Source organism: Myxine glutinosa, chromosome 5, assembly GCF_964187855.1.
Source record: "Myxine glutinosa chromosome 5, kmMyxGlut1.1, whole genome shotgun sequence".
Taxonomy (NCBI): Eukaryota; Metazoa; Chordata; class Myxini; order Myxiniformes; family Myxinidae; genus Myxine; species Myxine glutinosa.
The window spans coordinates 144,971,120-144,998,759 of NC_136265.1; the positions used below are offsets into that span (position 1 = coordinate 144,971,120).

The following is a 27,640-nucleotide window of genomic DNA, read 5'->3' on the forward strand; positions in this document are numbered from 1 at the left end:
GGCGGCCGAACCACGTGGCCGATGACGTCATCATTGTATTTTTTCTCCACTAATTTATTCCTAGATTATGCTCAATAAATTTCATCTTGATCGGATGAAGTTTTGTACTTGTCGAATTATGACGTCATAATGGAGTCTTATGACGTCTATGACATCATTAACATATTTTATTTCCCATGGAGAGCTCTTTACAATGAGCCATGTCTCAATTTTTTCTATGCAGCGCTATCAGATATATAGAGATGCAAATGTTTTCGGTTTTTCCAAGATGGCGGCCGCCACAAAAGGTGGATGGAGGTTGTTTTCACCCAGCTGCCTGGTTGTCTGTTTGTCTGTGAGCAGGATATCTCAAAATATTGTGGACTGATTTGGATGAAATTTGGTGGACAAATTGGGTGTGACAAGGAAGAAATTATTTGATTTTCGTGAAGGTCTGGATATTGATCTGAGAGTTTTTAAAATTCTATAAGTGATTCTTCACCATTGAGAGATTGGGCCAAAACGATATATAGCATTATATCTCAAAACGTTACAAATGGATCCGGACGAAACTTTGTGGACAGGTTTGATGTGCGACAATGATGAGTTTATTTGATTTTTGTGAAGATCCAGATCTGGATCCCCATACGAGAATTTTTAATTCTTTAACGATTCTTCACCATTGAGAGATGGGGCTAAAAACGATTTTTGCATGATATTTAAAAAAAGGTGTGGATGAGTTGGTTAGATGAGAATAACAAGCTGATTAGATTTTCGTTTATGTCCGTATCCCGATCCGTGCTATCAGTGGGATACAAATTGTAAACTATTCAGCCTGGCACGGAGGTATGCGCTCTACCGAGTGCCCTTGTAGTTATATTGTTTATCCTGATGAAGCATTGTGTACTCTGTTTCTAAAAAAAAACGTTTTCTTGATTCATAAATGGTTTAATAAATATAAAGAGGAAAGTCCAAAGTGGCGAGTTTTACTTTCCTCTTTCTAATTGAACCATTTTTTTGCCGTTTAATGTCATGTTTTTGACAGTTGCATCGATGGTTTGTCCTAGGCTCAACCACCCATTGACTCTGGCTGAGAAGGTAGTGTACGGCCACTTGGAGGATCCACGGAGTCAGAACATTGAGCGTGGTTCGTCGTATTTAAGGTTGATACCCGATCGTGTGGCTATGCAAGATGCCACAGCACAGATGGCTATGCTTCAGTTCATTAGCAGCGGGCTACCAAGAGTTGCTGTGCCCTCTACGATCCACTGTGACCATCTCATCGAAGCACAGACGGGAAGCGAAGCTGATCTACTTAGAGCCAAGGTGAACTTTCCTGGTGTGTACCTGTTCAAAGCTGGTCTACTTTGTGTCATGGGAATTCAAACTCGTCAATGGATTGTGGCCTTGCTCGTAGTTCTATTTGATGAATTGTGGCAAAGCAACATTTCAAAATTGCACAAATGCGTATTTAGAGTTTTTTTTTTTTGTTTTTTTAAATTAACTTACATCAAATTTAGTATTCCCCTCCCCCAAAGCGAACAAAATGGCATTACTGTCAAAAACTAACTATTCCTCGTCGTGTCAATTTGTTTTATATTGTGTACCACTTCCTCCCCCCAGCCCTCTCCCTTCCACTGATCTCCCAATGTCCCTGTTATCTACTATTGTGCTCATGTGCTTCCCTCTCTCTCCCCATCTTGACTCCCCCTCCTATCCGTTTATGTTTTTTGTGTTTCATGTGCTCATGTGTGTTTAAAGTGCGCTGAATATGGAAAATGAGGAAGATGGAGAGTATATTGAGTTGTTAAACGCGCTTGATTATAGAGGTTATCTTGTTGGTAAAGGTAATAAGAACGAGAAGGAAAACCATATTATTCAGGATTTAAGTGGGCCTGGAATGAGTTCAGGCTCCGGCGTTAGTTTTCTTCCAAATGACTCATCACAATTAGTTAATAGACTATTACTGTTGTTAGGTAGTAAGGAGGCGGGAAACAACAATTGTTTTAATGAAGCGTCAGCCATTTTAGATCAGTTGATGAATATGAAAATAATTAATAAATGTCAACACAAAGATATTTTATCGCATACAAAATGAGAGGTACAACCCTTAGATTTGATTTTACAACGAGTGATCACACGGCTTCATTCCGATACCCGATACATCTTGATCCCACAAAATAATATGAAGCGGCACGATTGTCTATGGAAACCTATAATACTTTGTTTAATATCACAGAAAAAAATAACAAGTTTAGTTATAATCCAGGGAGTGGATATAAAACTATAGAATTTTCACCCGGAGCTTACGAGATTTCTACAATATTTTCTGAAATTAATCGTCTTATGAAAGAAGAAGGGGATGAACCAAAAAATATTGTTGTAGATATTCAAAGACACACATCAAAATCAATTATTAGACTTAAAAACAATTATTGATTTCACGATTGAGAATTCATTCCGAGATCTATTAGGTTTCTCTGCAAGAAAGATTGAAGCTAATGAGACGTTTTACAGTGATAATGTCGTTCAAATATCCGCAGGTATAAATTCGGTATTGATTAACTGTGATTTGATTGATGGCGCTTATGACGATGGAGTAAAAACAAATACAATATTTTCATTCAGCGCTTACTCAACCCCAATAGGTTATAAATTCAATATTGAACCAAAGAATCTCTCCTATTTACCCGTCTCAGGAAAAAACCATTAATAAAGTAAATTTTAGGATAACCGATCAAGATCATCGTTTGATTTCTTTCAGTGGTGAAATTATATCCATCAGAATTCGCCTCAGTGAAGTTTTTCAATTATCTAAAATGCAAAAATGGTTGTTCAACATTTCCAATTATCTAAAATACCTAAAGTGCTAAAATGTTTGTTCAGCGCAATAATTGAAAAAATTGTATAAAGGATATAAATTATTAATAAATGAACATCCAACTGTTTGTTTTTTTTTGGAATGTAGTTTTAACGAATGATCAAGATAAAAAGAAAACTTTCCAGGATTTCACGTTTGGAAAAATAGGTCTTATATTTACTCGGGAAAGAGGGGAGGTTATGTTAACGTCGAGTGGGGAGTTTTTAATTCCATCCAAATTTTCAATAGAGGATAAATTATATTTTGAAAAAAATGTTTTTGCCACCAGACACTAATTATTCTCAACTAAAACAAAAAATCAAAGCAAATAAATTGAAAAAAAAAAATGTTAAATAAAAACACGATGGTTGTGAGAAAACACGAGTTGAGAAAATATAAAATAATTATGAAAGATGTTGTTAAATCAGCTGGAGATGGGATTGGGGAAGGTATGTATCTTTCACTGTACTATAAGGGTTAAGGTATGTTTCTTGGGGAGAGGATACGATAAACCTAAGAGACAACGAGGTATAGGACATCAATTGTTACGGATACCGGCCCTAATTATGGTGGTTCTTGTTATCATGGTTGATTCTAGATGATGCTTATTGTGGTTAAAAGGGTTAAAAGCGCTCCGGGTAAAATGTGGCCGGAAATCGGATCATGACCCGGAAGAGATAAGGAGCAGGGGGGAGAAGAAGCGGCGGAAGATCGTAAGCAGACGTTTCTGATTGCAGCTCCGTACCGAGCAGTCAAATGTACAGTACAAGGGGAACTTTGCCTCCTTGAAAAGAAGTCCGCGCGATAGGAGATCGCCGGATTGCTGCGGAGCCTGCGTAGTCGGGTATCCTCACTGAGGTTGCCGAGTATCCTTACCTCCAAACCCGGGGGCGAGAGAAAGCCGTCCGCCATCTTCGCCACGCGCACAACCGGCAGTGACCAGGTTTTTGCGTCTTGTCGGCCTGGCGTTATTCTCCGGTGGCTTGCCGGGGACGGCGGTACAAGACGGTGGCTTTTGGAGGGTTATTGAGGAGACTCGCGGATTGAACCGCAACCGGGTACATACCAGAAATCGGCTTTGGGAGGTTTCCCATTCTACCGCTATCGTGCGGGGGATTGGACCACGTGACCTGTGGGTTGGTTCGATCGGCTACGTCTCCCCTGATTGGAATCGGAAATTGATTCCACGATCGCTGGAGCGAATCGACGTCGCCTGGGAGGAGTACAGAGACATTGGGGAAAGGGCCGTGAGTTTTTGGGTTAAGGGACTCGATTAGGTGGTGCCACCTGTAGATAGGAATTATATGGTGAAGTGCTGTACTAATTGGGGTCGTGATTCCTGTGTGGGATTTATAATATATTGTGGTTTGTTCGTAACCCTTGGTGTGGACTCGTTATTGATTGGCTTGTTTTCAACCAAGGACAACACATCTTTCTGCCGGGGACTTCCTTGGGGTTCGGAGGTTTACCGAGACCAGAGGATGGGGGAGGACCCCGTAACACAATTTAGAAATAAAGGAGATGGGATAATTGATACTCTAATGGGTATTGTTTCAACTATTCTTAAAAATAAAGACCTAATTAGTTCAACCACTTCTGCCGTGGGAAATGTAGCAGGTGCTATAAAGAGTATAAAAGACGCTCAAAAGGAGTCTCTTAAATTACAAGCGATTAAAGAATTTAAGAAAGGTAAAACTCAACTAACCCCGCAAGAACGACAAAAAATAAAAGAAATACTTGGGTCGGGGTTCCAAATGTTTTAAATATTTTATATTATTCTAAAATATAATAAATGTATTTATTATATTTTTTATTGCTATGTAAAAAGATATGGAAGCAATTGATACTATTTATGATTTGGATGATACGATTATCATTTAAAACTCTACTAAAAAAGGAAGATTATTTTAAGGTAAATGCTATAATGGGAACAGATTGGAATACGAATGGAACAAAAAGTTTTGAGATAAATAATCAACAAACTTACTTAAATCTAGCCGATAGTTTCTTGGTGTGTAAATGTAAATTCACGAAGGCTGCGAATAACACAAACGCTGCACTCGTAAATTATTTCTTCTGGAAAATGTTTGATAGTATTTGTTTGTATATTGGAACGCAAGAAGTAGAAGCGGTTGATTATGTCTTTGCTACAGCTGAAATGATGAAATTCACACTATATCCCTTTAGTGATAAAATGGGTTAGGGGTCTGCCGAAGGTTTTATTCCTGATATGACAACGGGAACAAATGCAGACCATGGTTATATTCAAAGGATGGCAATGTATAACGATGATACAAAAGCAGAAAATAGTTTTACCTTAACAGTACCCCTTAAAGGTATATTTGGCTTTTGTGATTATGATAAAGTTTTGTTTGGGCTTAAAATTATATTTCAACTACAAAGGAATAATAATGAAAATAGATTGCTTTTTGGGGCTGAGAATGCTTTCGGTGATAACAATAAATTTGTGATTAATGATCTGTGTTGGTATATCAATGAATATACTCTTAGTCTTAAAACGGAAGAGATGTTGAATAGAAGACTTAACTCAAAGACTCCACTAAATGTATCATACCTTAAAAGAAGATGCCAACATGTTAAACTGGAACACACTACCTACATGTGGAATTTGGGTGTTCTTGAAGGAAAGCCTCGGTACCTGTGGCTCTCCTTCAAGAAACCCGATGGAGATACTGCTACTAACAAGAATAATGCTTTGTGTGATAATGCTAAGGTAAAACAACTTCGGTTTTCTCTAGATGGAACATTTTACCCACGAGATAGAAATCGGAAATTAATTGCGAACAAAATGATAATGCAGAAGCTTACAAGTCTTACCAAAAGGTGTGTGAAAGCAACGGTAATAAGGATCCCATTTTGGACATGGTAGCGTTTAAAAGTCTACATACAATCTACGCGATTGACCTGAGCGCTCAAAAGGAAACTACAAAGACTAATAGAGTCGATACTTCTCTATAAATGAAAAGAGGAGAGAATGAAGAAGTTGATGCATACAGTCACGTGAAAAAGTAAGTACACCCCATGTAAAGTTTTGACTCTTTCAACATATTTCAACATACAGCTATTTGATCTTCATTTCAACGATATTGAGAGACAAAGGTGATATAATATAACAAATATCATGAAACCTTTACATTTTGTAGTCCATTGTATAATTTAAATAAACATAAATGCAAATTTTGCATGTGGAAAAAGTAAGTACACCCCTACATTTATCACTACTTCAAATACCTAAAATTAGAATCAGGTGCACCAGCTCAGGTGCAAATGATTAGAACATCGTTGGAGAGTATCTTGGAGGAACCTGTCTTATTTAAACCTCAGACATTTAGTTTGGTTTGCTCTTTGTTGTTGAAGTGTGCGGCTTCACCATGCCTCGATCAAAAGAGCTCTCTGAGGCCTTCAGAAAGAAGGTTATAGATGGCTACGTGTCTGGGAAGGGATTTAAAAAGATCTCCAAACAATTTGAAATCAATCATTCGACTGTCCGGAAGATCATCAACAAGTGGAGAAGATTCCAAACAACTGCCATCTTGTTCAGGCCAGCCCGCCCGAGCAAGTTCAGCCCGAGAGCAGACCGCAAGATGCTGAAAGAAGTCTCTAAGAACCCCAGAATGTCATCACGGGACCTACAGGTAGCTCTTGCCACTGTTGATGTCAAAGTGCACGAGTATACCATTAGAAAGAGGTTGCACAAATTTGATCTACATGGGAGGTGTGCCAGGAGGAAACCTTTGCTGTCCAGAAAGACCATCAGGGCAAGACTAAAGTTTGCCAATGAACACCTAGGCAAAGACCAGCACTTCTGGAACAATGTGCTTTGGACAGATGAGTCAAAGGTAGAGCTATTTGGCCACAGTACCAGAAGACATGCTTAGCGAAAACCAAAGACAGCATTTGACCACAAGAACCTGATACCAACTGTAAAGCATGGTGGTGGAAATATTATGTTTTGGGGCAGCTTTGCTGCATCAGTGCCTGGGCAGCTCACCATCATAGAATCCACTATGAATTCTTCATTGTGCCAGAGGGTGCTGCTTGAGGATAATGTGAGGCCATCTGTCGGAACGTTGAAGCTCAACCGAAGGTGGACCTTGCAACATGACAATGACCCTAAACATACCAGTAAATCCACCAAGGAATGGCTGAAAAGAAAGAAATGGAGGGTTCTGGAATGGCCAAGTCAAAGCCCGGATCTAAATCCCATCGAGATGTTGTGGGGGGATTTGAAACGAGCTGTGCATGCAAGAAACCCCTCAAACATCGCACAGCTGAAAGAATTCTATATGGAGGAGTGGGCAAAAATTTCTCCCAGTCGATGTCAGAGACTGGTAGACAGTTATAAGAAACGCCTACTTGAGGTTGTTTCTGCCAAAGGGGGCAATACCACCTATTAGAGCCAAGGGTGTACTTACTTTTTCCACATGCGAAATTTGCATTTATGTTTATTTAAATTATACAATGGACTACAAAATGTAAATGTTTCATGATATTTGTTATATTATATCACCTTTATCTATCAATATTGTTGAAATGAAGATCAAATAGCTGTATATTGAAATATGTTGAAAAAGTCAAAACTTTACATGGGATGTACTTACTTTTTCACGGGACTGTATTGTTTGCTCTTGGAAGAAACAGAACTACAGATTAATACGGATAATGGTGTTACGATTAATATCACATAAGTAATAATTGAAAATTTGTATGTTTACGTGGTATTGTAGATTTTTTTTTTTCTCATATGACTAGAAAAAAAATCTTTTTGTAATACATAAAAATGAGTAAAGTATCAAATGATGTATATGTTAATCAAACAAATCGTGATAAACTAACGTCTTGTATTTAAAATCAAAAACCTTGTACGATTAACGTTCGTGCAATTCAAAGAAAAGCTGATATAAGAATTAGTGTTTTGCTCACAAAAGTGCAGGTGGAAAAACTAAATAGTACCGGCTCACTTAGTTTTAAAATGACAAAACCAATGTTGAAGAAATATTCAATAAAGGAAACAAACGGAGGATTTCTTCCATTTCTAATTCCTCTATTTGCCGGCTTAAGTGCAGCGGGAGCTTTGACGGGGGGTATTTCAGCAGCGGTAAAAACTGCTAATGAAAAGAAAGCTCAACTAAAAGCTCAAAAAGAATTGGAAAGACATAACAAGGAGTTGGAAAAACAAATTAGTGGTAGCGGTGTAATTGTAGATTTTGCTGAAAAACTTGAAAGCCTACCTGACAAAGCGAGATCGTTAGTTGGAGATATGCTTTCTTCTATCGCACAGGCTGGTGTAAAACTAACTAAAGGGGTAATGATTATATCTTTCTCATAAATAAAAGTCATAAATAAAATGGAAGAGTGATTTAAACAATTTGGAAAAAATACGTCATATATATAGAACTCAATAAATATTGTAAACAACTAAAACTCGATAATGTAATTATTTGTATGAGAGATGAATTACTAAAGATACCTAAAAATACAAAGAATGACTGAATGAATGAATGATTGAATGATCGGGCAAGGATGATCAACTGACTGATGATGATCAACCTTTTCTTGTAAGTATCCTTGAATACAAAAATTATAATTCTCCTGAAGTCGATTTCTTGCCATTTTATATTAAAATATAAAAATTATTAATCATCTTCAATTGGATCAATCATTTTTTTTACCATGCCTATAACACTATTACAACATAAAAATAACGGTTTGAGGGTAGTATTCTCATTCATTTCTGCATATATTGCAATAGGATTACTCGAAATAGAACCAAGTTTCCCAATACTTGTAAATTGTTCTGATTTAAAATAACCGTGATAATCTAATTCATCAGTTAGCAGCTCCGCCTCCTTTATTTCTGAATTTCTGAAAGAAACAATCTTTTTTTAAATATGTGCCATCTCAAAAATAAAACTAGAGCTGGTTTGGCGCATGTGTTGGTTTGGCGCATGTGTTGGTTTGGCGCATGTGTTGGTTTGGCAAATGTGTTGGTTTGGCGCATGTGTTAGTTTTGGCGCATGTGTTCGTTTGGAAAATGTGTTGGTTTAGTGAATGTGTTGGTTTGGCGAATGTGTTGGTTTGGCACATGTTAGTTTGGCGATTGTGTTGGTTTGGCACATGTGTTAGTTTGGTGAATGTGTTGGTTTGGCGCATGTGTTAGTTTGGCGGATGTGATGGTTTGGCGGATGTGTTGGTTTGGCAAATGTGTTTGTTTGGTGAATGTGTTGGTTTGGCACATGTTTTAGTTCGACGAATGTGTTGGTTTGGCGGATGTGTTGGTTTGGCGGATGTGTTGGTTTGGCAAATGTGTTGGTTTGGCACATGTGTTGGTTTGGCGAATGTGTTGATTTGGCGCATGTGTTAGTATGGCAAATGTGTTTGTTTGGTGAATGTGTTAGTTTGGCACATGTGCTTGTTTGGCGATTGTGTTGGGTTTGGCGAATGTGTTGGTTTGGCGCATGTTAGTTTGACGCATGTTAGTTTGGCGCATGTTAGTTTGGCGCATGTGTTACTTTGGCGCACGTGTTGGTGTGGCCCTTGTTAGTTTGCTCTTACACGATCCTCGATCTTGTATACATACAAAAAAAAAAAATATATATTTTCTTTTGAAAAATAGTCCATGAGCTGTTCCCTTAATTTGGGTAAATTGGTACCATCTGAGGGCACCTCAAAATTTTACTATTTTCTGATAGCTGGATGTTTCTGGAACTCAAAACAGCATGATGGATATTCATATGGGTGGGGTAGGTGAAAAAAACGTGATATTTGTTCAGTGAAAGCATTTTTTCAATACTTATTGCATACATCTGAAATTTCTCTTACAAAAGTATTTTTTTTAAATACATATAATCAAGATTTAAACAGTGCAAATGTTTATGACTTGGTGAACCTTCCAGTTCTTAATAGGGCCGCTGTAGCTGAACAGAGATCTAGAGAAGGACCGGCCAATAGCCAATCCTATTGGTCCATGTTGATAATAAACCGGATGGTGTATTTTGAACACATTTAATTAATTCAATCATCACTGTGATAAAATGAATACTTAAAACACTATTTTGTAATATTTCAACGTCCATCATGCCAAAAACAGAAGTGCGCCTAATAGCAAAATTGGCAAGGCATACTTATCATTCTGCGCATAATAACCATACAAGTAACAAATTGAATATACAATGTCGTCAATATCCTATCATTCATAACTCACAGTCAACATGTCTTTCAGAATTTCTCTTAAGTACTCAATGTGTATTTTAAACCTTCTCTTACATATAGATGTACACACAAATTCATCATATTTACCATCAGATACTTAATGGGTGTCACTATCACTATCGCTGTCAGATTGCTGGTCCTCGCTGAGATCCTCGTCAACCTTCATATTGTCACAGTCTTGTAGAGTACAAGCCTGAGTACAAGGCAGTCCATTCACCATACACTGACAACGGGGCAGTTTGCATGACTTCTTACACTTGCAGGACAGGAACTCCAATACGATGTTCGGTGCTGGCTCTCCTGTCATCCAGTTTATCATCAGGTCTCCATTATCACTCAATACCCAACCTTTGCTGTCCAATGGACTTGGTGTCTGGGGATCAGCTTGTAAGGAGCGGTGCCACACAGCAGCTTGGTAGTTTGCTCTGACTGCATGAAGATGAAGACAGTCATGGCATGGTGGTAACTGACCAGATTCTACATTACCATCTTTCACCCTGAATAGTTCGTACCGCATCTCGTTAACATCACAGATATCAGTCTGACTGACATAGAGTCGGCATGTGAATGCTTCCAAGACCTTGAAAACGTCATCTGATAGCTGCCATTCTGATCCCAGTTTAGTGAAAGCGTCCCTGAACTTGTCGTTACTTATTAGCAGTTTTAGTGCACCAAGCTTTCCACGACCACTAAAAGCACTAACAGTGTTACAGCCAGAAAACGCATGTAAGCCTAGTAATCCATCGCATACATCCTGTCCCAGCGCTGCAGACACTTTGCTGATGCTGACAAATCGCGTGCGAGTTGTCATACCACACTTGACATATATGGCACAGTCAATGTCTTTCTGAAAGGCCAGACATAACAGTATGATATCAGTATCCTCCGCTACTATGACGATTGAGGACATGGCTGGTGCAGCATGTTTGGCATGGAAGATTACTCTTGTATCAGCCTCCTCCTGGGATGTGCTTAGATCCTTTTCCTCTGTTACTTCATCGCAGGTGATATTGAAGCATTGATTACTGCATGTAACATACATGATTCTGCCACCAAGTTTCAACCTCATGTTTGGCTCTTTCCACTGGTTCACAATGAAACTTATAAGTTTCATCTTGCTAGCTCCACAAGAAAGAAGGCGTCGCCATTGTTGGATCTTGTGACCTGGGATGATATTGGTGAATCGAATTCCTGTTTCTAAACCTCTCATTGTCCTCAGCTGCTTTGCTGGACATCTGTTGGTACACATCAAAGACCAAGTCAATTCGCTCACTCGTACCAGCAGTTCTCAGTGTTGGGCCAGCGGCTAGGGTGCCAGCTTAGGATCCAAGAATCCTGGGTTCGAATCCCGGTCGATCGCTGAATTAACGCCAGGGGGGTTGACTCAGCCTGTCATCCTTCCGAGGTCGGCTAATTGAGTACCAGTTCACTGGTAATTCCCTGCTTGTCGTAAAAAAAAAAAAAAGCGACAAACAGGGTTGGCGGCAGGAAGGGCATCCGGCCGTAAAACATTGCTTCAAAAAAAGGGGACCAAAAAAACAACAACAACCATGGTCCCCGAAAAGGCTAACCCCCACAAAAATGGCCTCTAAACGGTGGGTTTTGGTACCAGCAGTTCTCAGTACAGATGCCAGCATCTGATCCGCTAAGTCTTCAAACGTTAGGTTATCACCCTTCATCTTCTGCGCAATAGTCATTCCGTCAATGATACATGCAGACGGGGTTTCTATATGGTCAGCAGGTGCGGCCATAGTTTCCAACTTTCTTGCCAATGCTGCCTTATTTGTCTTTTTCAGTGTCCCATCAGTGTTTGCTAACGACCACGGGATAGGACCTAGACCTAGAGGATGCTTTAGGACTTCTTTCATATCGAATTTTCTTGATGAAGCAACCAAGACCATATGACCGAACAGCTTATTGTCACTCTTCAGAACAACTTCCTTGTTTGTGGATTTCTTGGTTTTCCGTTGCTTGATACTGTCAAATGTCTTCAAGCTCAACCTTGGAATCTTCTCATAGAATTTTTCTCCTTTCGCTATTCGATCCTCTTGGAATTTTTGGTACGTTTCTTCTCCCTTCTGTGCAGACACCAAATCAGCAGAAACATCTGGTGGAGCAGATGCACCAGTTGAGATACTGATGAGCTCAGTTTCGCCTGTCTTGAAAGGATTCGTCCAGTTGGCTTCAAGAATATCTCCAAGAGACTGTACAGCATCTTCATCTTTCTTAATACAGGAAGATGTCAAATCATGATGAACACTAGACTCGGAAACATCTGTCATCTTACGTAGTTGTTGTAGACATGAGCTGCGATACTCTGCTGTCATGTAGAACCGACTCACTGCACCAGGGTTGAGAGAGAATCCTTCCGTGCCACCTGTAATATAAAACCTTGGTAAGTACATTGTTTCATTACAGGTATTTTGTGCACTTGCTGCACTTGTTCAGCTAGAAATGTAACGTTTTAGCTTAATTTGCTACCTGCTGTTTGCGTGTCTTTATTGATGGTCTCTTCGATTGTTTGGTCAACCGGAATACGTCCAAAGGGGTTACTGTCACCCAGTTGAACCGAGAAACCGCCATCTAACATGTGTTTGTATACCTCGGGGTGCGTCTCTGGAAGCCTTGTCATTTCACAGTAATAGAGCGACAAGTACCTGCAAAAAAAATATTATTACGCAGGTGCGTATGAGGAAGAAATTTTGATATATGATTTCATGATCACCAATTTACTGCTTAATTATTAATCATACCTGGCGTAATTCTGCTTATCGTACGCGAAGCATCACGGTATCATTCTCTTGACTGCAGACAGGTGGAGAGACCAGATTCCTTCTCATGAGCCTCGTATGAGATCCAGGAGAACGCCTACAATGTCAATGAAGGAGATCCAGAAGGATGCTAGCTGCCCTTGGTTGCTGCGTAGATGATCAAGATACTGTGTAAAATGCGAAAGCACCAGAGAGACAGAATCATTCCTCAACACCGAGTCCAGAGTTTCGTGGGACACATCTTCATGTAAGGATCTGATGGCTTTGGTGGTCTCGTTCAGGTGCTTTACATCTTCAGCATGGTGGTCTTCGAACCATGGATAGAGGCCTTTCCAGACTAATCTGAGCAAGGCCTCGTACACAAGTTTACAGAGCCGAACCCCTCGGTTGTAGTTGCGACCTTCGAGGACTGATGTGATTGAGCCCTCAGTTATTATGCCTGATTCAACAGCTATATCCCTCAATCCAGCCGAATTGAACCTCTTTCCAATGATTGATAACAGGTTACACAAGGTATGGAATGTTCCCATTCGTAGCACCACCTTCTGAAACAGTTGGTTGTGTTTCCATTTGATCTCCACAGCTTTTTCACACAAGGCTTGGTCGAAGACACAAACTATCTCCTGAACATTTAGTTCATCCTTTATCTTGGCAGCCTGAAGCAAGATCTGGTGAACTGTTGATAAATGTGTGGCTGGAGCGTTGATTGTAGGGAGATATCCTACAGTGTCTTTCTTGACTGATATATCGTCTCTCGTCGTCAAATTGAAGCCAGTCCAGGAACTGATAGACTGATTTCTGGTATCAGAAAGACGAGTCAATGACCACACAAGGTTTTTACAATTCGCTGTTTCCACCGCTGATTGCATATCCATATCCAGAGGTTTCATGGCTGGTGGTCCTTCTCTGTTGCCTGCATTGTAGTCTGGCACTTCCAGAGCTACGGGTTTAATGGTCCGCTTCTTCTCGTTTGATTGGGAAAATTTACTCTCTGGTAGCTTCACGGTCTGGACTTGAGGCTGTATGATAATTCCATTCACCCTTTGAGAGGTACCACCACCGCTAAGCGTCTCTTCGAGTCTGTCAATGTTGTCAAAGGCAAGTGTTGTTGGAATACCTGTATGAGAGGTGGACGGGAGAACAACCCCTCAGTCTGCTTCCTTCCTTTGTTTCTGAAGACATAATGCAGTGTCCATCTCTTCAAGCTTGGAATACGAGATACTGTGTCCCAGTCGATTGAGCAACTTAATAAGTTCAACATTGCCTGTGAGGGATTTTACTCCCCACGGCAGTAGAATGTGCTTGGTGGGCGCAAGTGCCCCTCTACTCACAGCATACAGGCAATCTTGTCCTATTGACTGCACAACACGTTTCAGTTTTTCCGTTCCATCCTCTGCTTCACCAAGTAGAAGCAAATTCAAGAAGGTTTGTAAAGCATCTGGCAAAATACTGTACTCAGCGTTCAATTCATCAGGATGCGGAGGCCACGGTTTTGTTTTGAGCTTCTTGATTTGTCCTCTTATGTGGGTCGCTGACAGTTTCACAACATTTTCCATATCATCTACATGCTTTAAACGCTCCAGTCGATCTTCAATCTTCGTCAGTTCAACCACTACCTTCTCCAAGGAAAGACTATCTGGATACACTAAAAGCTTACCACTGTTGTTGGTGACAAAATGAAGTGATTTGCCAAATTCACATTCTAGTTTTCGTCGTATGTGTTTTTTGGTTTGTAATTTCACATTACTGCAACCAAATGATTGCATATGGTTCACAAATTTCTCAGTCAGAACTGTCATTTTCACCACTGTTGGCTCCACAAACAATGTCTCTCTGATGTACATGAAGAGGTGTAGGTAGGATTCATGTTCGGCTGCCTTATAAGCCACTTCGTCGTCGTCAGTTGAGTTTGTATTTGGAGGTGTTTGTCTCTCATCTCTGGTATAGTTACGGTAGCAAGACTTGTGGTAATGAGCCTCAGCAGCAATCAACTCCCTAGATGTAATTGCGAGGATACGATCATCCAGCTTTGTAAGAGCTGCATTAGGTCCACTCCGGGCGGGAAGCGAGGAGCCGGCAGCTCCTTGTATTCGGCTTTACAGCTCACGCCGGCAGCTCCTTGTATTCGGCTTTACAGCTCACGCCGGCAGCTCCTTGTATTCGGCTTTACAGCGCACGCCGGCAGCTCCTTGTATTCGGCTTTACAGCGCACGCCGGCAGCTCTGGTGTAGCTTGTCCCCTCGCGATCGTCGCACCCTTCTCGTCCAAACCTTCAGCGTGGGTCTGACACGCCCTCCTCGGTTTTGGTACCGCCCTCCCCCCCGTGCTCTGTTTCGTGACCTTGTATGGTAATCCCACGGGCTTGTCTCCTTATTTGGGCATGGCGCCGATGGCACGCCCCTCGTGGCGAGCCACGGGCTTGTTTCCTTATTTGGGCATGGGGCTGCACAGCCCCGCCCTTCGTGGCGCGCCCTGGGCTTGCCTCTCCCGGGCGACCCCGCCCCTCCTGTTCAAACAGAGCACGGAGCACATATTTACTATAGCAGCGAAATGAGAGGGCGTGCACCCCACGCTTGTGAACTGCTTTACCCGCAGATGGAGAGTTTGGCTGGGAAATGGAAGTATTGAAGGGGAGCTATTCTTAATTGATTCGGTGCAATGGAGTATTATTCTAATGGAAGACAAGGCCTTACCCTAAAACACATAATAAGATATAAGCTACTGAACAAGGGTTTTATCGTGTCCTTCAATGTGGTGTTTCATGGAATAACTACCGGGACGCCCTTTTTACCTTTACACAACTCTGGAGGCAGGAGGGGCCATATTCAAACAATGTTCATCACCATTTCCAATATAATACAACACAATCAAAAAAATGCAATCCTCATATCCGCAACAATATATTAGACTTAATTATATCTTAAGTATTGTTGCTTATGCATTTAAAAATTAATATTTAAAGCACATAACAAATATTTTATAAGTTTATAGTTTATAATATAACAAATATGGTCATACCAAAAACTGTTGTAGATCATCACAGCACGAACAAAATATCAGCTGAAAACCCTTAAATATAAAAATTAATATCGCATGTCTTGCCTGTAAGTAAAGTAAATTGTATTTGTTAATATCCAGTAGAAATTGCACACATCAAATTTTCACTTTTTGCACAAATAATACCGCGTTTATATGAAATGATAATGCAATTAATGGACACAAAATAAGTTCCAAAAATATTTATTTAACAAATATACATGTTTTATCACATCCACACACAACCACACACACAAAAAAGCAACATTCATTATATTGATTATTTTATTTGGTCGCCATAAGCAATATTGTAACAACTTCCATGTGTCAGAAATGGCCATTTTTGCCACATTTTCATCAAAATATTAAAATCGCTGTAGAAAACTTGAGCTGTGAGTTTGGAATGTCCATCATGCATTTTTGTTATGTCCTCATATGTACCATCAATAAACAATAGGTTTTTTGAGGTGCCCTCAGATGGTACCTGGCTCATGGACTAAAAGTTGTGCTCCGAGAGAATGCAAATTCCAGCTATAAATACAGCAGCTTGCCCTCTCCCAAGGCCATGCTACAAAGAAAACAAATTGAGTCATTGCAAGATTGAGAGGCAGCTCATACATTGCACACTGAAGCATGGCTAATGATGAGCAGCAGATTTTGGAGCTCCGGAGATGTGAAATCGATTTGTTGCATCTACAGTTTTCTCCCCCGTGGTGAACGACCAAAAATCATTCAGTTTGCTATCGCACGACAAGTACAATATGGTAATGCCAATATAGCATAAGCGGTGCAATCTATTTAAAAATTGTCCAGAAATGTAATTGGCAAAAATTAGCAGCCAAGATATCCGAGGCAGTTGAGTTGCACAATAATCTTCCCGAATCAAGTCGCACTGAAGCTGGGAAATGTTGGTGAATCCATCCATTAGTTTTTGGGAATCAATTAGGGCAAAATATTTTTGCATTTTACATCATATCGACCTATCAAATTTGCTGCTCACAGACGCCGCCCACGTCCCTTTTTTCTCAAGACTGTGCAGGATAAGGCATTCTATGAACTCTCTAATTGTTTATTTGATAGAATGGCATTTGATTTGCTGATCAAATTCACAGATCAAAAGTTAATCTTGTGAGTTTTGGCCATATTTTATTTGATTTGATTTGATTGATTGATTATCCCATTGAAGCCACTGGTTTGGTTACCATATATGTAGCTTGTGTGCTATTTTGGAGTTTGACTGTGCTGTCTGAAATTTGTGTATGGTCTCGACCTTGGCAGGACATTAACAAGGAGGTGTACCACTTTTTAGCCACCGCTTCTGCGAAGTATGGCGTGGGTTTCTGGAAACCAGGTTCTGGAATAATTCATCAGGTAGGCCATTGATGTTGCTGGGCTGGTCGTCTTTGCTGGGGAACGTGGTGCAAGTTTATTCCAGTGAACAATTAAGATGCTTGTCCTTCCTATGATGCAGCAAGCTCATTCTAATTGAAGTATAATCATTTTTGCGACCCTGTATAAGAATGGAAATTACATGTTTAGCTTGTCTTGCAGGTGTTACTGCAGGTGCCAGTATTGTTGCTTAAAATATAAATAATTAGCATTTAAAAAATAGTTTTCTTTGAAATGTTACAATTATGATTTGAAACAGGATGCGTTGACCTGTGATGTGTTGCCTGCGATCGGTTAAGTTTGTTAGGTATGTGCATCATGTTTGACATTAACTCATTCTCAGCAATGCTCTATGATAATCGCGGTGTTAAACTATCACACATCCTGATGGAAAGCTGTCCGTCCATTCAGGAGCAACAACAACATGTCATGATTAGCTGTATCTCAAAGTTACTGCGGTTTGAGTTAATAAATCCGTTCCAAGTTCCTTGCATTTAACCTTAACTTGATATTTTCGATGGCAATGGCTTCTAAACAGTCTTGTGCTGCCATCTTCTTCCTCCTCCTTTGCCATCCTCAGATTGTTCTAGAGAACTATGCTTTTCCCGGTGTCTTGCTCATCGGCACTGACTCGCACACGCCAAATGGTGGAGGACTAGGAGGGGTGTGCATTGGCGTCGGTGGGGCAGATGCTGTGGATGTGATGGCTGGTATAGCTTGGGAGCTCAAGTGTCCTAAGGTGTGTGGAACACGCAACCCACGAACATTCTTTTCAGTTTTTGAAACTTTCCTGGACCTCATATCTAATGGTTATAGAAAGTTTAATTTGTTTAGGCTGTATTTGCTGGAGGATTACTCTGCGGTGTTACTTGTAGGTGATCGGCGTTCGACTCACAGGTAGCCTGAAGGGATGGAGTTCTCCCAAAGACATAATCCTCAAGGTTGCTGGAATATTAACAGTTAAAGGTGGTACGGGAGCTATTGTTGAATACCACGGTCCTGGTGTGGACACTATCTCCTGCACAGGTAGTGTCTTGAATTCAACAACTTGACGTGTTGTTCAGCAATGCATGCTTGTACTTCATTTGTTTTAACTTTTACACCCATTTTTTTAAGATTAAGAATTGTAGAATCACCTACTACTGTTTGTGCTCTACCTGTTTTGCGACATCAGGGATGGCAACCATCTGTAACATGGGAGCAGAGATTGGAGCAACAACATCAATTTTTCCCTACAACCACCGTATGAACAACTACCTGAATAAGACAGGACGGTCAGGTGAGTCCATTGGTAAACTCACCACCTCCTCCAGACTGATCAGTTTACGTTTTGTATCCCACTGATGAGTCGGATCTGGACCCAGACCTTAACCAACACCTAATCTGCTTGTTTTTGTCACCTACCCAACTCATCCACCAACTTTTGTCAATAAGTCTTCCACAATTTTTGAGACATCTTGCTTTAAATCGTTTTTGGCCCCATCTCTCAATGGTGAAGAATCACTTCGAAAATTAAAACAATTCTCATATCCGGATTTGGATCTTCACCAAAATCGAATCCATTTTTTCCTTGTCACACAACCAACCTTTCCACCAAGTTTCGTCCGAATCTATCCTTAACTTTTTCAGACATCGTTTTTGGCCCTATCCCTCAATGGTGAAGAATCATTTAAAATTCAAGTGTTCGAATCCCGATGTTCAACAAAATATAATCGATTCGTCCTTTGCACACAACCAACCTGTCCACCAAATTCTGTCAGAATCTGTCCACAACGTGTATGAGATATCCTGCTCACAGACAAACAAACAGATAAGGGTGAAAACGTGATCTCTGTCCACTTTCGGTGGTGGAGGTAATTAGGATTGTATGTCGCAAATGTGTGAGCACTTCTCAAATACAACAAGAAAAAGAGCAATCAGAGATTGCAAACCCTCGCCAGGATGTATTTTCAGTGGATTTTAAGGCTTTTGTGTTAAAACAAATATGGTGGCCAAACCACGTGATCGATGACATCATTTTCTTTTCTCCAACAATTTATGCCGAAATGACGCTCAAGAAATTTCATCTTGATCGGATGAAATTTTGTACTTGTCGAATTGTCATAATGGAGGCACCTATGACATTATCATTAACATATTTTATTCCCCATGGAGAGGTCTTTACAATGAGCCATGTCTCAATTTTTTCTATTCAGCGCTTTCCAAGATATAGAGGTGCAAAGTTTTTCGGTTTTTCCAAGATGGCCGAACCGCGTGACCGATGACGTCATAAATTTTTTTTTCTTTGCCAGTTTATGCCGACATAGTGCTCAAGAAATTTCATCTTATAGGATGAAGTTTTGTACTTGTCGAATTATGACGTCATAATGGAGGCACCTATGACATCATCATTAACATATTTTATTCCCCATGGAGAGTTCTTTACAATGAGCCATGTCTCAATTTTTTCTATTCAGCGCTTTCCAAGATAGAGGTGCAAAGTTTTTCGATTTTTCCAAGATGGCCGCCGAACCACGTGACTTATGACGTCATAATTATTTAAAAATTCTACAGGTGGAGTTGTACCTATGATGATAATTTCCTGTCAATCGGACTAACGGTTGCAGAGAAAATCATATTTATTCTGTGCGGACAAACAAACAAACAAACGGACTCAAATGCAATACCCTCTCCTCTGGCGAGGGTAACAATATATAATTAATTGAATAACTTTTATAACCTGTTAAAACGAATTGCTAACATCAATGAACTATTCGTTTAAATGAATGAATCCCACTCATGACTGTACAAGTTTTTAATTTTCTAATCAACCAAAAAGTACATGTTACATATGTCGAAGGTGGAGGAAAAGGAAAATGAAAATTTATCTTTCTTCTGTTCGGAAATTCCTCTTGCTTGTCTGCATTGCATTAATCAGTATGCCGTCCTTTAACTCGATCAACAACACTTTAGTAAACTATAAAGCATCCCAAAATGCAAAGCTCGTCCCACGTCCGCTTTGAACTCAAAATAAACTTAATTTAAAAAAATAAGTAAAAAAAAAAATAGATGGAAACGGTACCTAAAAAAAAATTGTGCATTTTATCAATTATGGTTCTTCATATTCTCATAATAAAGGTTTGTCGAAAATGTGATGACGAAACCTTTTGGCCTGCTCAGACACAATGAAGCTCACATGGTAAATAAATAAAGAAATATGGAAGCGATTACAAATAAAAAAATAAAAATAGATATATAACCATGGGTGCTGTGTTACGGTTTTCAGAACCATCACTTGTAAATAATAATCCCTTGTAAATAATTCCCTGTAAATATCCCCATTTTCCAAAGGTCAAAGGTCGCACCCTAGTTAGTCCATATTGCAACACGTAGGACACCATAGGAACTTCTTCAGTTATTTCATTGGTATGTGTTTTAGTCAAGGCTGTGTTCCCAATAGTTTGACTCTGCATTGCATTAATCAAATAACATAGGCCCCTTTTCAAACCCCGTTCATTTTGCGGCTTGCCTCCCTCCAAATTGTGTTCCCTTGCTTGCCAGTAGCGTTCGCTGCCTGGCTCAAGACGCCATTAACCATGCGGTCAGAGCGGAGAAAAAGGGGGAGGAGTTATCGGAGCGAGGCGTAGCCCTGTTAAGGGCGGAGTCGGTGAGCCCTCGCGACCAACCAGGGCCAAGGCGAGCTCACCGGTGGGTGTGTCCTAAAAGCACGCGGCTTGATACGCGAGCGTGTAATATAAGCGCTCGCGTGGGATGGGACTACTTAGTGGAGTGGGAGTGAGAGACACGAGTCGGAGTTGTAGTTGGAGTCTGCCGAGTCTGAGCCTGCCAAGTCTGAGAGTCTGCCGGGGAGAGTGGCACCATTGGAGAGTCACGAGGCATGCGTCACGATTCCTCCGATTCAAGGACGCAATTCCTCCCCGGTATATGAACCCCCCCCCCCCGCATGTAAGGTCCGCTCACGCCGACAATACCGACGGCGCTGCCTGCCGAGTTTCGCCGCGGAACCGGAGCCTGAACCGAGGTGGAGCGTGGACCAGAGTGGAGCGTGAACCGGGGCCGGAGCCAACGCTAGCCCATCTGCTTGGACCTTCCTTCCTGCTATTCCCCTTTCGTGTCAGTCTGTTTGTGTTGTCCTGGGCGTGTTAATTAAGACTGTGTAAGGTTGCCCTGTGTCTGCTTCTTCTTCTTCCCTTGTACATGCCCTTCTTTCGTTTCCTCTTCGGGTTTTTGTACGTAATTAATAAGTCTCTGTTCTTCCTACCTTTTGGTTTCCTCTCCATCCGATCGTTTTAGTGATTTCTCAATTGAGTATACGTGGCACGATTAGAACCGCTCAGAATCGGATTAGTCTTTTTGCTAACGGCTCGAATCGCTGATTGCTAAACCGCTCGGCAATTTCCACCTGTCCGTGGTTCGAGCGGGAGTTATTTCCCTGCTTCGCGGAGGGATTGGCACGCAGGTATTTGAGAATCCATCTTGACCAATCACCCTGGCCAATCTCGACCGCGGAGGAGCGTTATAATTTCCAGGGCTGGGGGATCGGCCAGTTTAAAAGACAAGGGGATGAACCCCCCCTTGGTAAGGGGAGCGCCGACCCCCGGATCCGCAACAATTGGTAGTCAGGAGTTGGGATTTGGAACCTGGGATTAAATTTAGTAGACCAAATTTTGGACACCAATTGTGCATATTGGCCGCAACAATTGGTGTCGGGGAGTGGGATTGGACCCGAACCAAATTTTATATATCATCTGAAAAAAAAATTTGGTCAAAATTTCGAGCGGCCAAAATTTTTATTAGCATCCAAATTGAATCGTGCCATGGATCATCAAGGCGATCGGATGCCAGTGGGGGAGATAGAGGAAGAGTTAGAGGCAACCCAGGACCCCAGGGAAGAAGTGGGAGAAATTGAAGAGGAGGTAAAGGAGGATGCAGCAGTAGGGGTTGCAGGCGAGCAAAATGGCGGCACCTCGCACATGGCGACGAGGGCCGCGCCCGCTGTACCAACGTTTGAAGAAATGCAGTTATTCACGAATCAAGTGGTGGCGCTCATAAAAGAGGAAATGGACAAATTCACCCGGGACATAAAAGGAATAGGGGAGAACTTTGGGAGCAAGCCGAGCGAGAAGAGCACACGGGTACGCGACGAGGTAACGCGACTCGAGGAACGTGGGAAAAGCGAAGTTGAGAAAAGCGAAGTCACGTGGACCGGGATAGAAATCGCGACCCGGGGTATGGGGAAGCCGGCGACCGCCGAAGTAGAGAAGAAAATTTTAATAGAGCCAGCGGTCGTCGAGGGAAAGGAAAAATAAATTAAAACCGAAGCAATAGTGGAAATTGGAAAGACGCCGGACTTAGAAGAGCACTCGCGGGGTGAAGAAATGGAATGCATGCAAAGTCCGTGCTCGCATCATGATGCTGTACGTGTACTTATTAACCTGAATAAAGATTTGCAGGTGTTGGAGCGAGGAAGAAGAATCCCGAAGGTGAGTCGGGCTGTATATGGGGCTAAGAGATTTTGCGGGAGAGTGTTTGGCGTGAGAGGATTTTTCGCGCGGTTGGGATCGAGATGGCACCCGGGCGCTCGTAAAAGGTCCGTGGTGCACGTTATGAAAGGAAATGGCGCGCGTGTAAGAAAAAAGTGTGCATCAAAGAGTGAGTGTGTAACTATGGGTGTGAGGGTGAGAGTGACACGGAGTGTGAGTTGGTTGTGGTGAGTGAGAAAGAATGCACACCTGGAATGGTTGAGCGTGTGCGAGAATGCACACCTGAGTTGGTTGTGGCGAGTGTGCGAGAGTGCACACCGGAGCTCATGATTGGGTGTGCAGAAGAGTGCACACCCATGGTTGTTACAGAGGATGTAACCGAGGAGTGGGCGTGAGGAGGTGTGTTAATGAAGTGTGCGAATGACGAGTGTGCGCCAAGGTGTGCGAGGAGGTGTGCGGTGGTCAGGTGTGTAACGAAGTCTGTGAGCGGAATGAGTGTGCCTGGGTGGTGTGCACGGAGAGAGAGTGCGGTGATGAAATGTACGGAGTGTATGGAGACACCTGGATGTGTGAGTAGGAAACAGAACGCGTGGTGTGAGCATGCGAGTAAAGCATCGACATTGACCGGGACAGCGTTTAGGCCGACGTTTAGCCGACGCGAGCTCTCGGTCCGTGGCGGGCTTTGTGTGCTGCGGGGGCCGGCCGGGATCGTGGCCGTGTCGCCCCTGCATGGAGCGCCGTGCACGGTTCGGGCCGGGTCCCGCCCTGTACGGTTGGTACCGCGCTTTGCCAGGCAAAGCGATCGGCCCGGTTCGAGGGGAAGGAGAAGGGGTCGGAGCAGCGCCCCCTTGTGGTGGCGGCGCTCCGGCCGGGCAAGGCTGGGCCATCGCGCTTGGGAGCGCAAGGCCTTGCGCCGAGATGGTGCCTGGAGTCTTGGCCCGACAAAACCTCTTCCCCAGAATCGATGCCGGACGGACCCAACCTACAGTAGACACACCTTCCGCACAGATAGCCGGCTTTTCGAAGTCGAGCTATGGAAATGTATTTCCCGCACCGAGGCTCGTAGTATAGTGGACATTTGATGGTAGCAGTAGTGATGGCGAATGGTAGTTTTACCATTCACCTCACATCCTTGGGCACATGAGCAGTAGTTTTATGGGGTATGGCTGTACAAACTAGCCCGGGAGGGTTAGGTTATTGATAGGATCTAGAGACGACTATAGGTAACTGTAGATTTAAGTAGCGACATTATACCTGTAGTAGGGGACGTAGGTAGATTAGATGGATGATAACGACGAGGGAGTGCTTAGTATAAGGGAAGATGGGGAGCACGAGTTTCAGAAGGGAGTAGTTAGATTAGATGATGCAGTGTGTTTGTAGTGAGGATGATGAAGTGAGGAATTGGTATGTAAGTTCACGGTAGTGCTGGTTAGCAAATGAGGCAATGCTCATGAGAGATTGTGTGTAGAAAGTGCTTGAGCAGAGTATTGTGGATGTGTGTGATTGTACACTGAGTGATTGACTTGCATGGTGGCAAGTGAGAATGGTTGTGTGGAATCAATGGTGTGGAGTGAGTGGAGTGTGGAATGAGTAGTGTGGAATGGATGGTGCAAAGGAGTGAGTGGGGGAAGGATGGACCCCCTCACGAGTACCCGGGGAGGGTAGTTTAAAAGTAGGTAGAGGGAGTAGGTAAAGTGTGGTTGGATATTGGCATCTGGTGCGGGTAGTTGCACAGAAGTGTTGTGTTGGGTGCATTAGTGGAGTAAATTGGCTGGGCGTGTGGCCTGTTAGTGTGTGTGATTGGTTGGGCACTCCGCCACTGTTAGTCTGTCGGCCAGGTGAGGCCGCAGGTAGGCTCTGGGAGCCAGGTAGAGTTGGAGTTCAATGGGGCCCGAGGATCTGGAGGACGGACCCGGGTAGCCCAGTGCCAGAGAGGGCACCGAGGGTGTGAGAGAGCCAGAGGGCCTTCCCCAGGTAGGTTAGGGTGAGGAGCAGGTAAGCTCGGGAGGCAACTGCAGTGGCGGAGGTGCGCAGGTAAGTAGACCTGCTAGGGGAGCCACACGACCCAGCCCTGAAATTGTGTGAGGGCACAGGGAGTAGAATCTGGGGAGTGAGACCCCAAATTGGTGAGCGCCACAGTATGTTCAATGGGAATTGGTTTTTAGAACCACATAGAGTAAAAATGGCCAATGGTTTTGCAGGGAAAGACCCCGGGTAGTGTAAAGTGTGTTCATGTCATTTAGAAGGTAGTTTAGGATTGAAAATCTCTTCGCACTATCCGCAACCACTCACCTGAGGCGAGAAGAATCCACACCAGTTTGAGCAAATGTTTGGTTGGATGTAAGACGCATCATGATGTGGGGGAGACATTGTTTAGATTCCATCTCTTCCTCCTTCGGAGGGATTGATGACAAATTTGGCAAAGGAGGGATTGATAAGGAATTGGGATTGATAACGAATTGGGTTTAGGGGAGATATGGGGGACGAGACTTTAGAGACGAAATCTGTAAAGTTGTAAATTGTGTAAATATGGGGTAGGGGCAAGGGTAGATTAGGTGACGGGGGGGGGGGGGTGACTTACGGTAGGGACGAGCTTTCTCGGCTCGCTCTCCTGCGCACTTCACCTTGCATTGCCTTGTATTCACGTGTACCCTTGCGATCTTGCCCCGCTGCTTTGTTTGTCCTCCTTCCCCCACTCACGGACTTGTTTCTTTTGGGCCCAAGGGGAGTGCGCAGGTGACCGCAGTTGTGTGCCCGCCCCTCCGCTGCTTCCGGCCTGCACTGATGCACCGTATGGACCACACGTTCTGTGGCATAGCACCACATACAGTCACGTGAAAAAGTAAGTACACCCCATGTAAAGTTTTGACTTTTTCAACATATTTCAACATACAGCTATTTGATCTTCATTTCAACAATATTGATAGATAAAGGTGATATAATATAACAAATATCATGAAACATTTACATTTTGTAGTCAATTGTATAATTTTAATAAACATAAATGCAAATTTTGCATGTGGAAAAAGTAAGTACACCCCTACATGTATCACGACTTCAAATAACTAAAATTAGAATCAGGTGCACCAGCTCAGGTGCAAATGATTAGAACATCGTCAGAGAGGATCTTGGAGGAACCCGTCTTATTTAAACCTCAGACATTTAGTTTGGTTTGCTCTTTGTTGTTGAAGTGTGCGGCGTCACCATGCCTAGATCAAAAGAGCTCTCTGAGGCCTTCAGAAAGAAGGTTATGGATGCCCAGGAGTCTGGGAAGGGATTTTAAAAGATCTCCAAACAATTTGAAATCAATAATTCGACTGTCCGGAATATCATCTACAAGTGAAGAAGATTCCAAACAACTGCCAACTTGTTCAGGCCAGGCCGCCCCAGCAAGTTCAGCCTGAGAGCAGACCGCAATATGCTGAAAGAATTCTAAGAACCCCAGAATGTCATCACGGGACCTACAGGTAGCTCTTGCCACTGTTGATGTCAAAGTGTATGATTACACCATTAGAAAGAGGCTGCACAAATGTGATCTACATGGGAGGTGTGCCAGGAGGAAACCTTTGCTGTCCAGAAAGAACATCAAGGTAAGACTAAAGTTTGCCAATGAACACCTAGGCAAAGACCAGCACTTCTGGAACAATTTGCTCTGGACGGATGAGTCAAAGGTAGAGCTATTTGGCCACAGTACCAGAAGACATGTTTGGCGAAAACCAAAGACAGCATTTGACCACAACAACCTCATACCAACTGTAAAGCATGGTGGTGGAAATATTATGGTTTGGGGCAGCTTTGCTGCATCAGGGCCTGGGCAGCTCACCATCAAGTAATCCACTATTAATTCTTCATTGTACAAGAGGGTGCTTGAGGATAATGTGAGGCCATCTGTCGGAAAGTTGAAGCTGAACCGAAGGTGGACCTTGCAACAGGACAATGACCCTAAACATACCAGTAAATCCACCAAGGAATGGCTGAAAAGAAAGAAATGGAGGGTTCTGGAATGGCCAAGTCAAAGCCCGGATCTAAATCCAATCGAAATGTTGTGAGGGTATTTGAAACAAGCTGTGCATGCAAGAAACCCCTCAAACATCGCACAGCTGAAAGAATTCTGCATGGAGGAGTGGGCAAAAATTTCTCCCAGTCGATGTCAGAGAGTGGTAGACAGTTATAAGAAGCGCCTACATGAGGTTGTTTCTGCCAAAGGGGGCAATACCACCTATTGGAGCCAAGGATGTACTTACTTTTTCCACATGCGAAATTTGCATTTATGTTTATTTAAATTATACAATGACTACAAAATGTAAATGTTTCATGATATTCGTTATATTATATCACCTTTATCTATCAATATTGTTGAAATGAAGATCAAATAGCTGTATGTTGAAATATGTTGAAAAAGTCAAAACTTTACATGGGGTGTATTTACTTTTTCACGTGACTGTATGGACCCTACGTTTTGGGGCCTGGCACCTCTGCTGGGGACCGGCCACTGTGGCCAGTGGTATTTGCTTGCGGACCACTGTGTTTAAGTGGCACCTATGCAAGCAGGTGGACCAGCTTCGTTGGGCCCTGCTGGCCGTAATTTAAAAAAGTGGACGCGGTTTGTGCCCTTTTATTTTTAAATAGGCAGCAAGCAAGAAGGCAGCCAGAACCAGCGGCCCAGCTGAGAAGACATCGGGCACCATGATTATTATTACTGTTTCAAATGTGTTTGGTGCATTTTCATTGCTGGTGCATTTTTTTGTGTTTTGGTGCTGTCGGGTGCTTTTGGTGCATTTTATAATTTGTGCTTATGGTATGGTGTATCGGTGCAGTGCATGGCATGACCTTTCCTCTTTTCAAAAGTCTGCTTTTGTTTCCCCAAAAGACAGGTCCTTTGTGTAGTT

The 27,640-nt window shown here is 42.4% G+C and overlaps 1 protein-coding gene across 1 annotated transcript in view; it reads left to right on the top strand.

Moving 5' to 3' along the window:
• ACO2 (aconitase 2) overlaps positions 1 to 27,640 on the top strand; it is a 78,380-nt gene that overhangs the window by 20,803 nt on the left and 29,937 nt on the right. Inside the window, exons 3-7 of the mRNA XM_068116039.2 lie at positions 1,047 to 1,305; positions 17,158 to 17,250; positions 17,849 to 18,007; positions 18,144 to 18,294; positions 18,443 to 18,547. Coding sequence (XP_067972140.2) covers positions 1,047 to 1,305; positions 17,158 to 17,250; positions 17,849 to 18,007; positions 18,144 to 18,294; positions 18,443 to 18,547 — 767 coding nt within the window. The remainder of the gene's footprint in view (positions 1 to 1,046; positions 1,306 to 17,157; positions 17,251 to 17,848; positions 18,008 to 18,143; positions 18,295 to 18,442; positions 18,548 to 27,640) is intronic.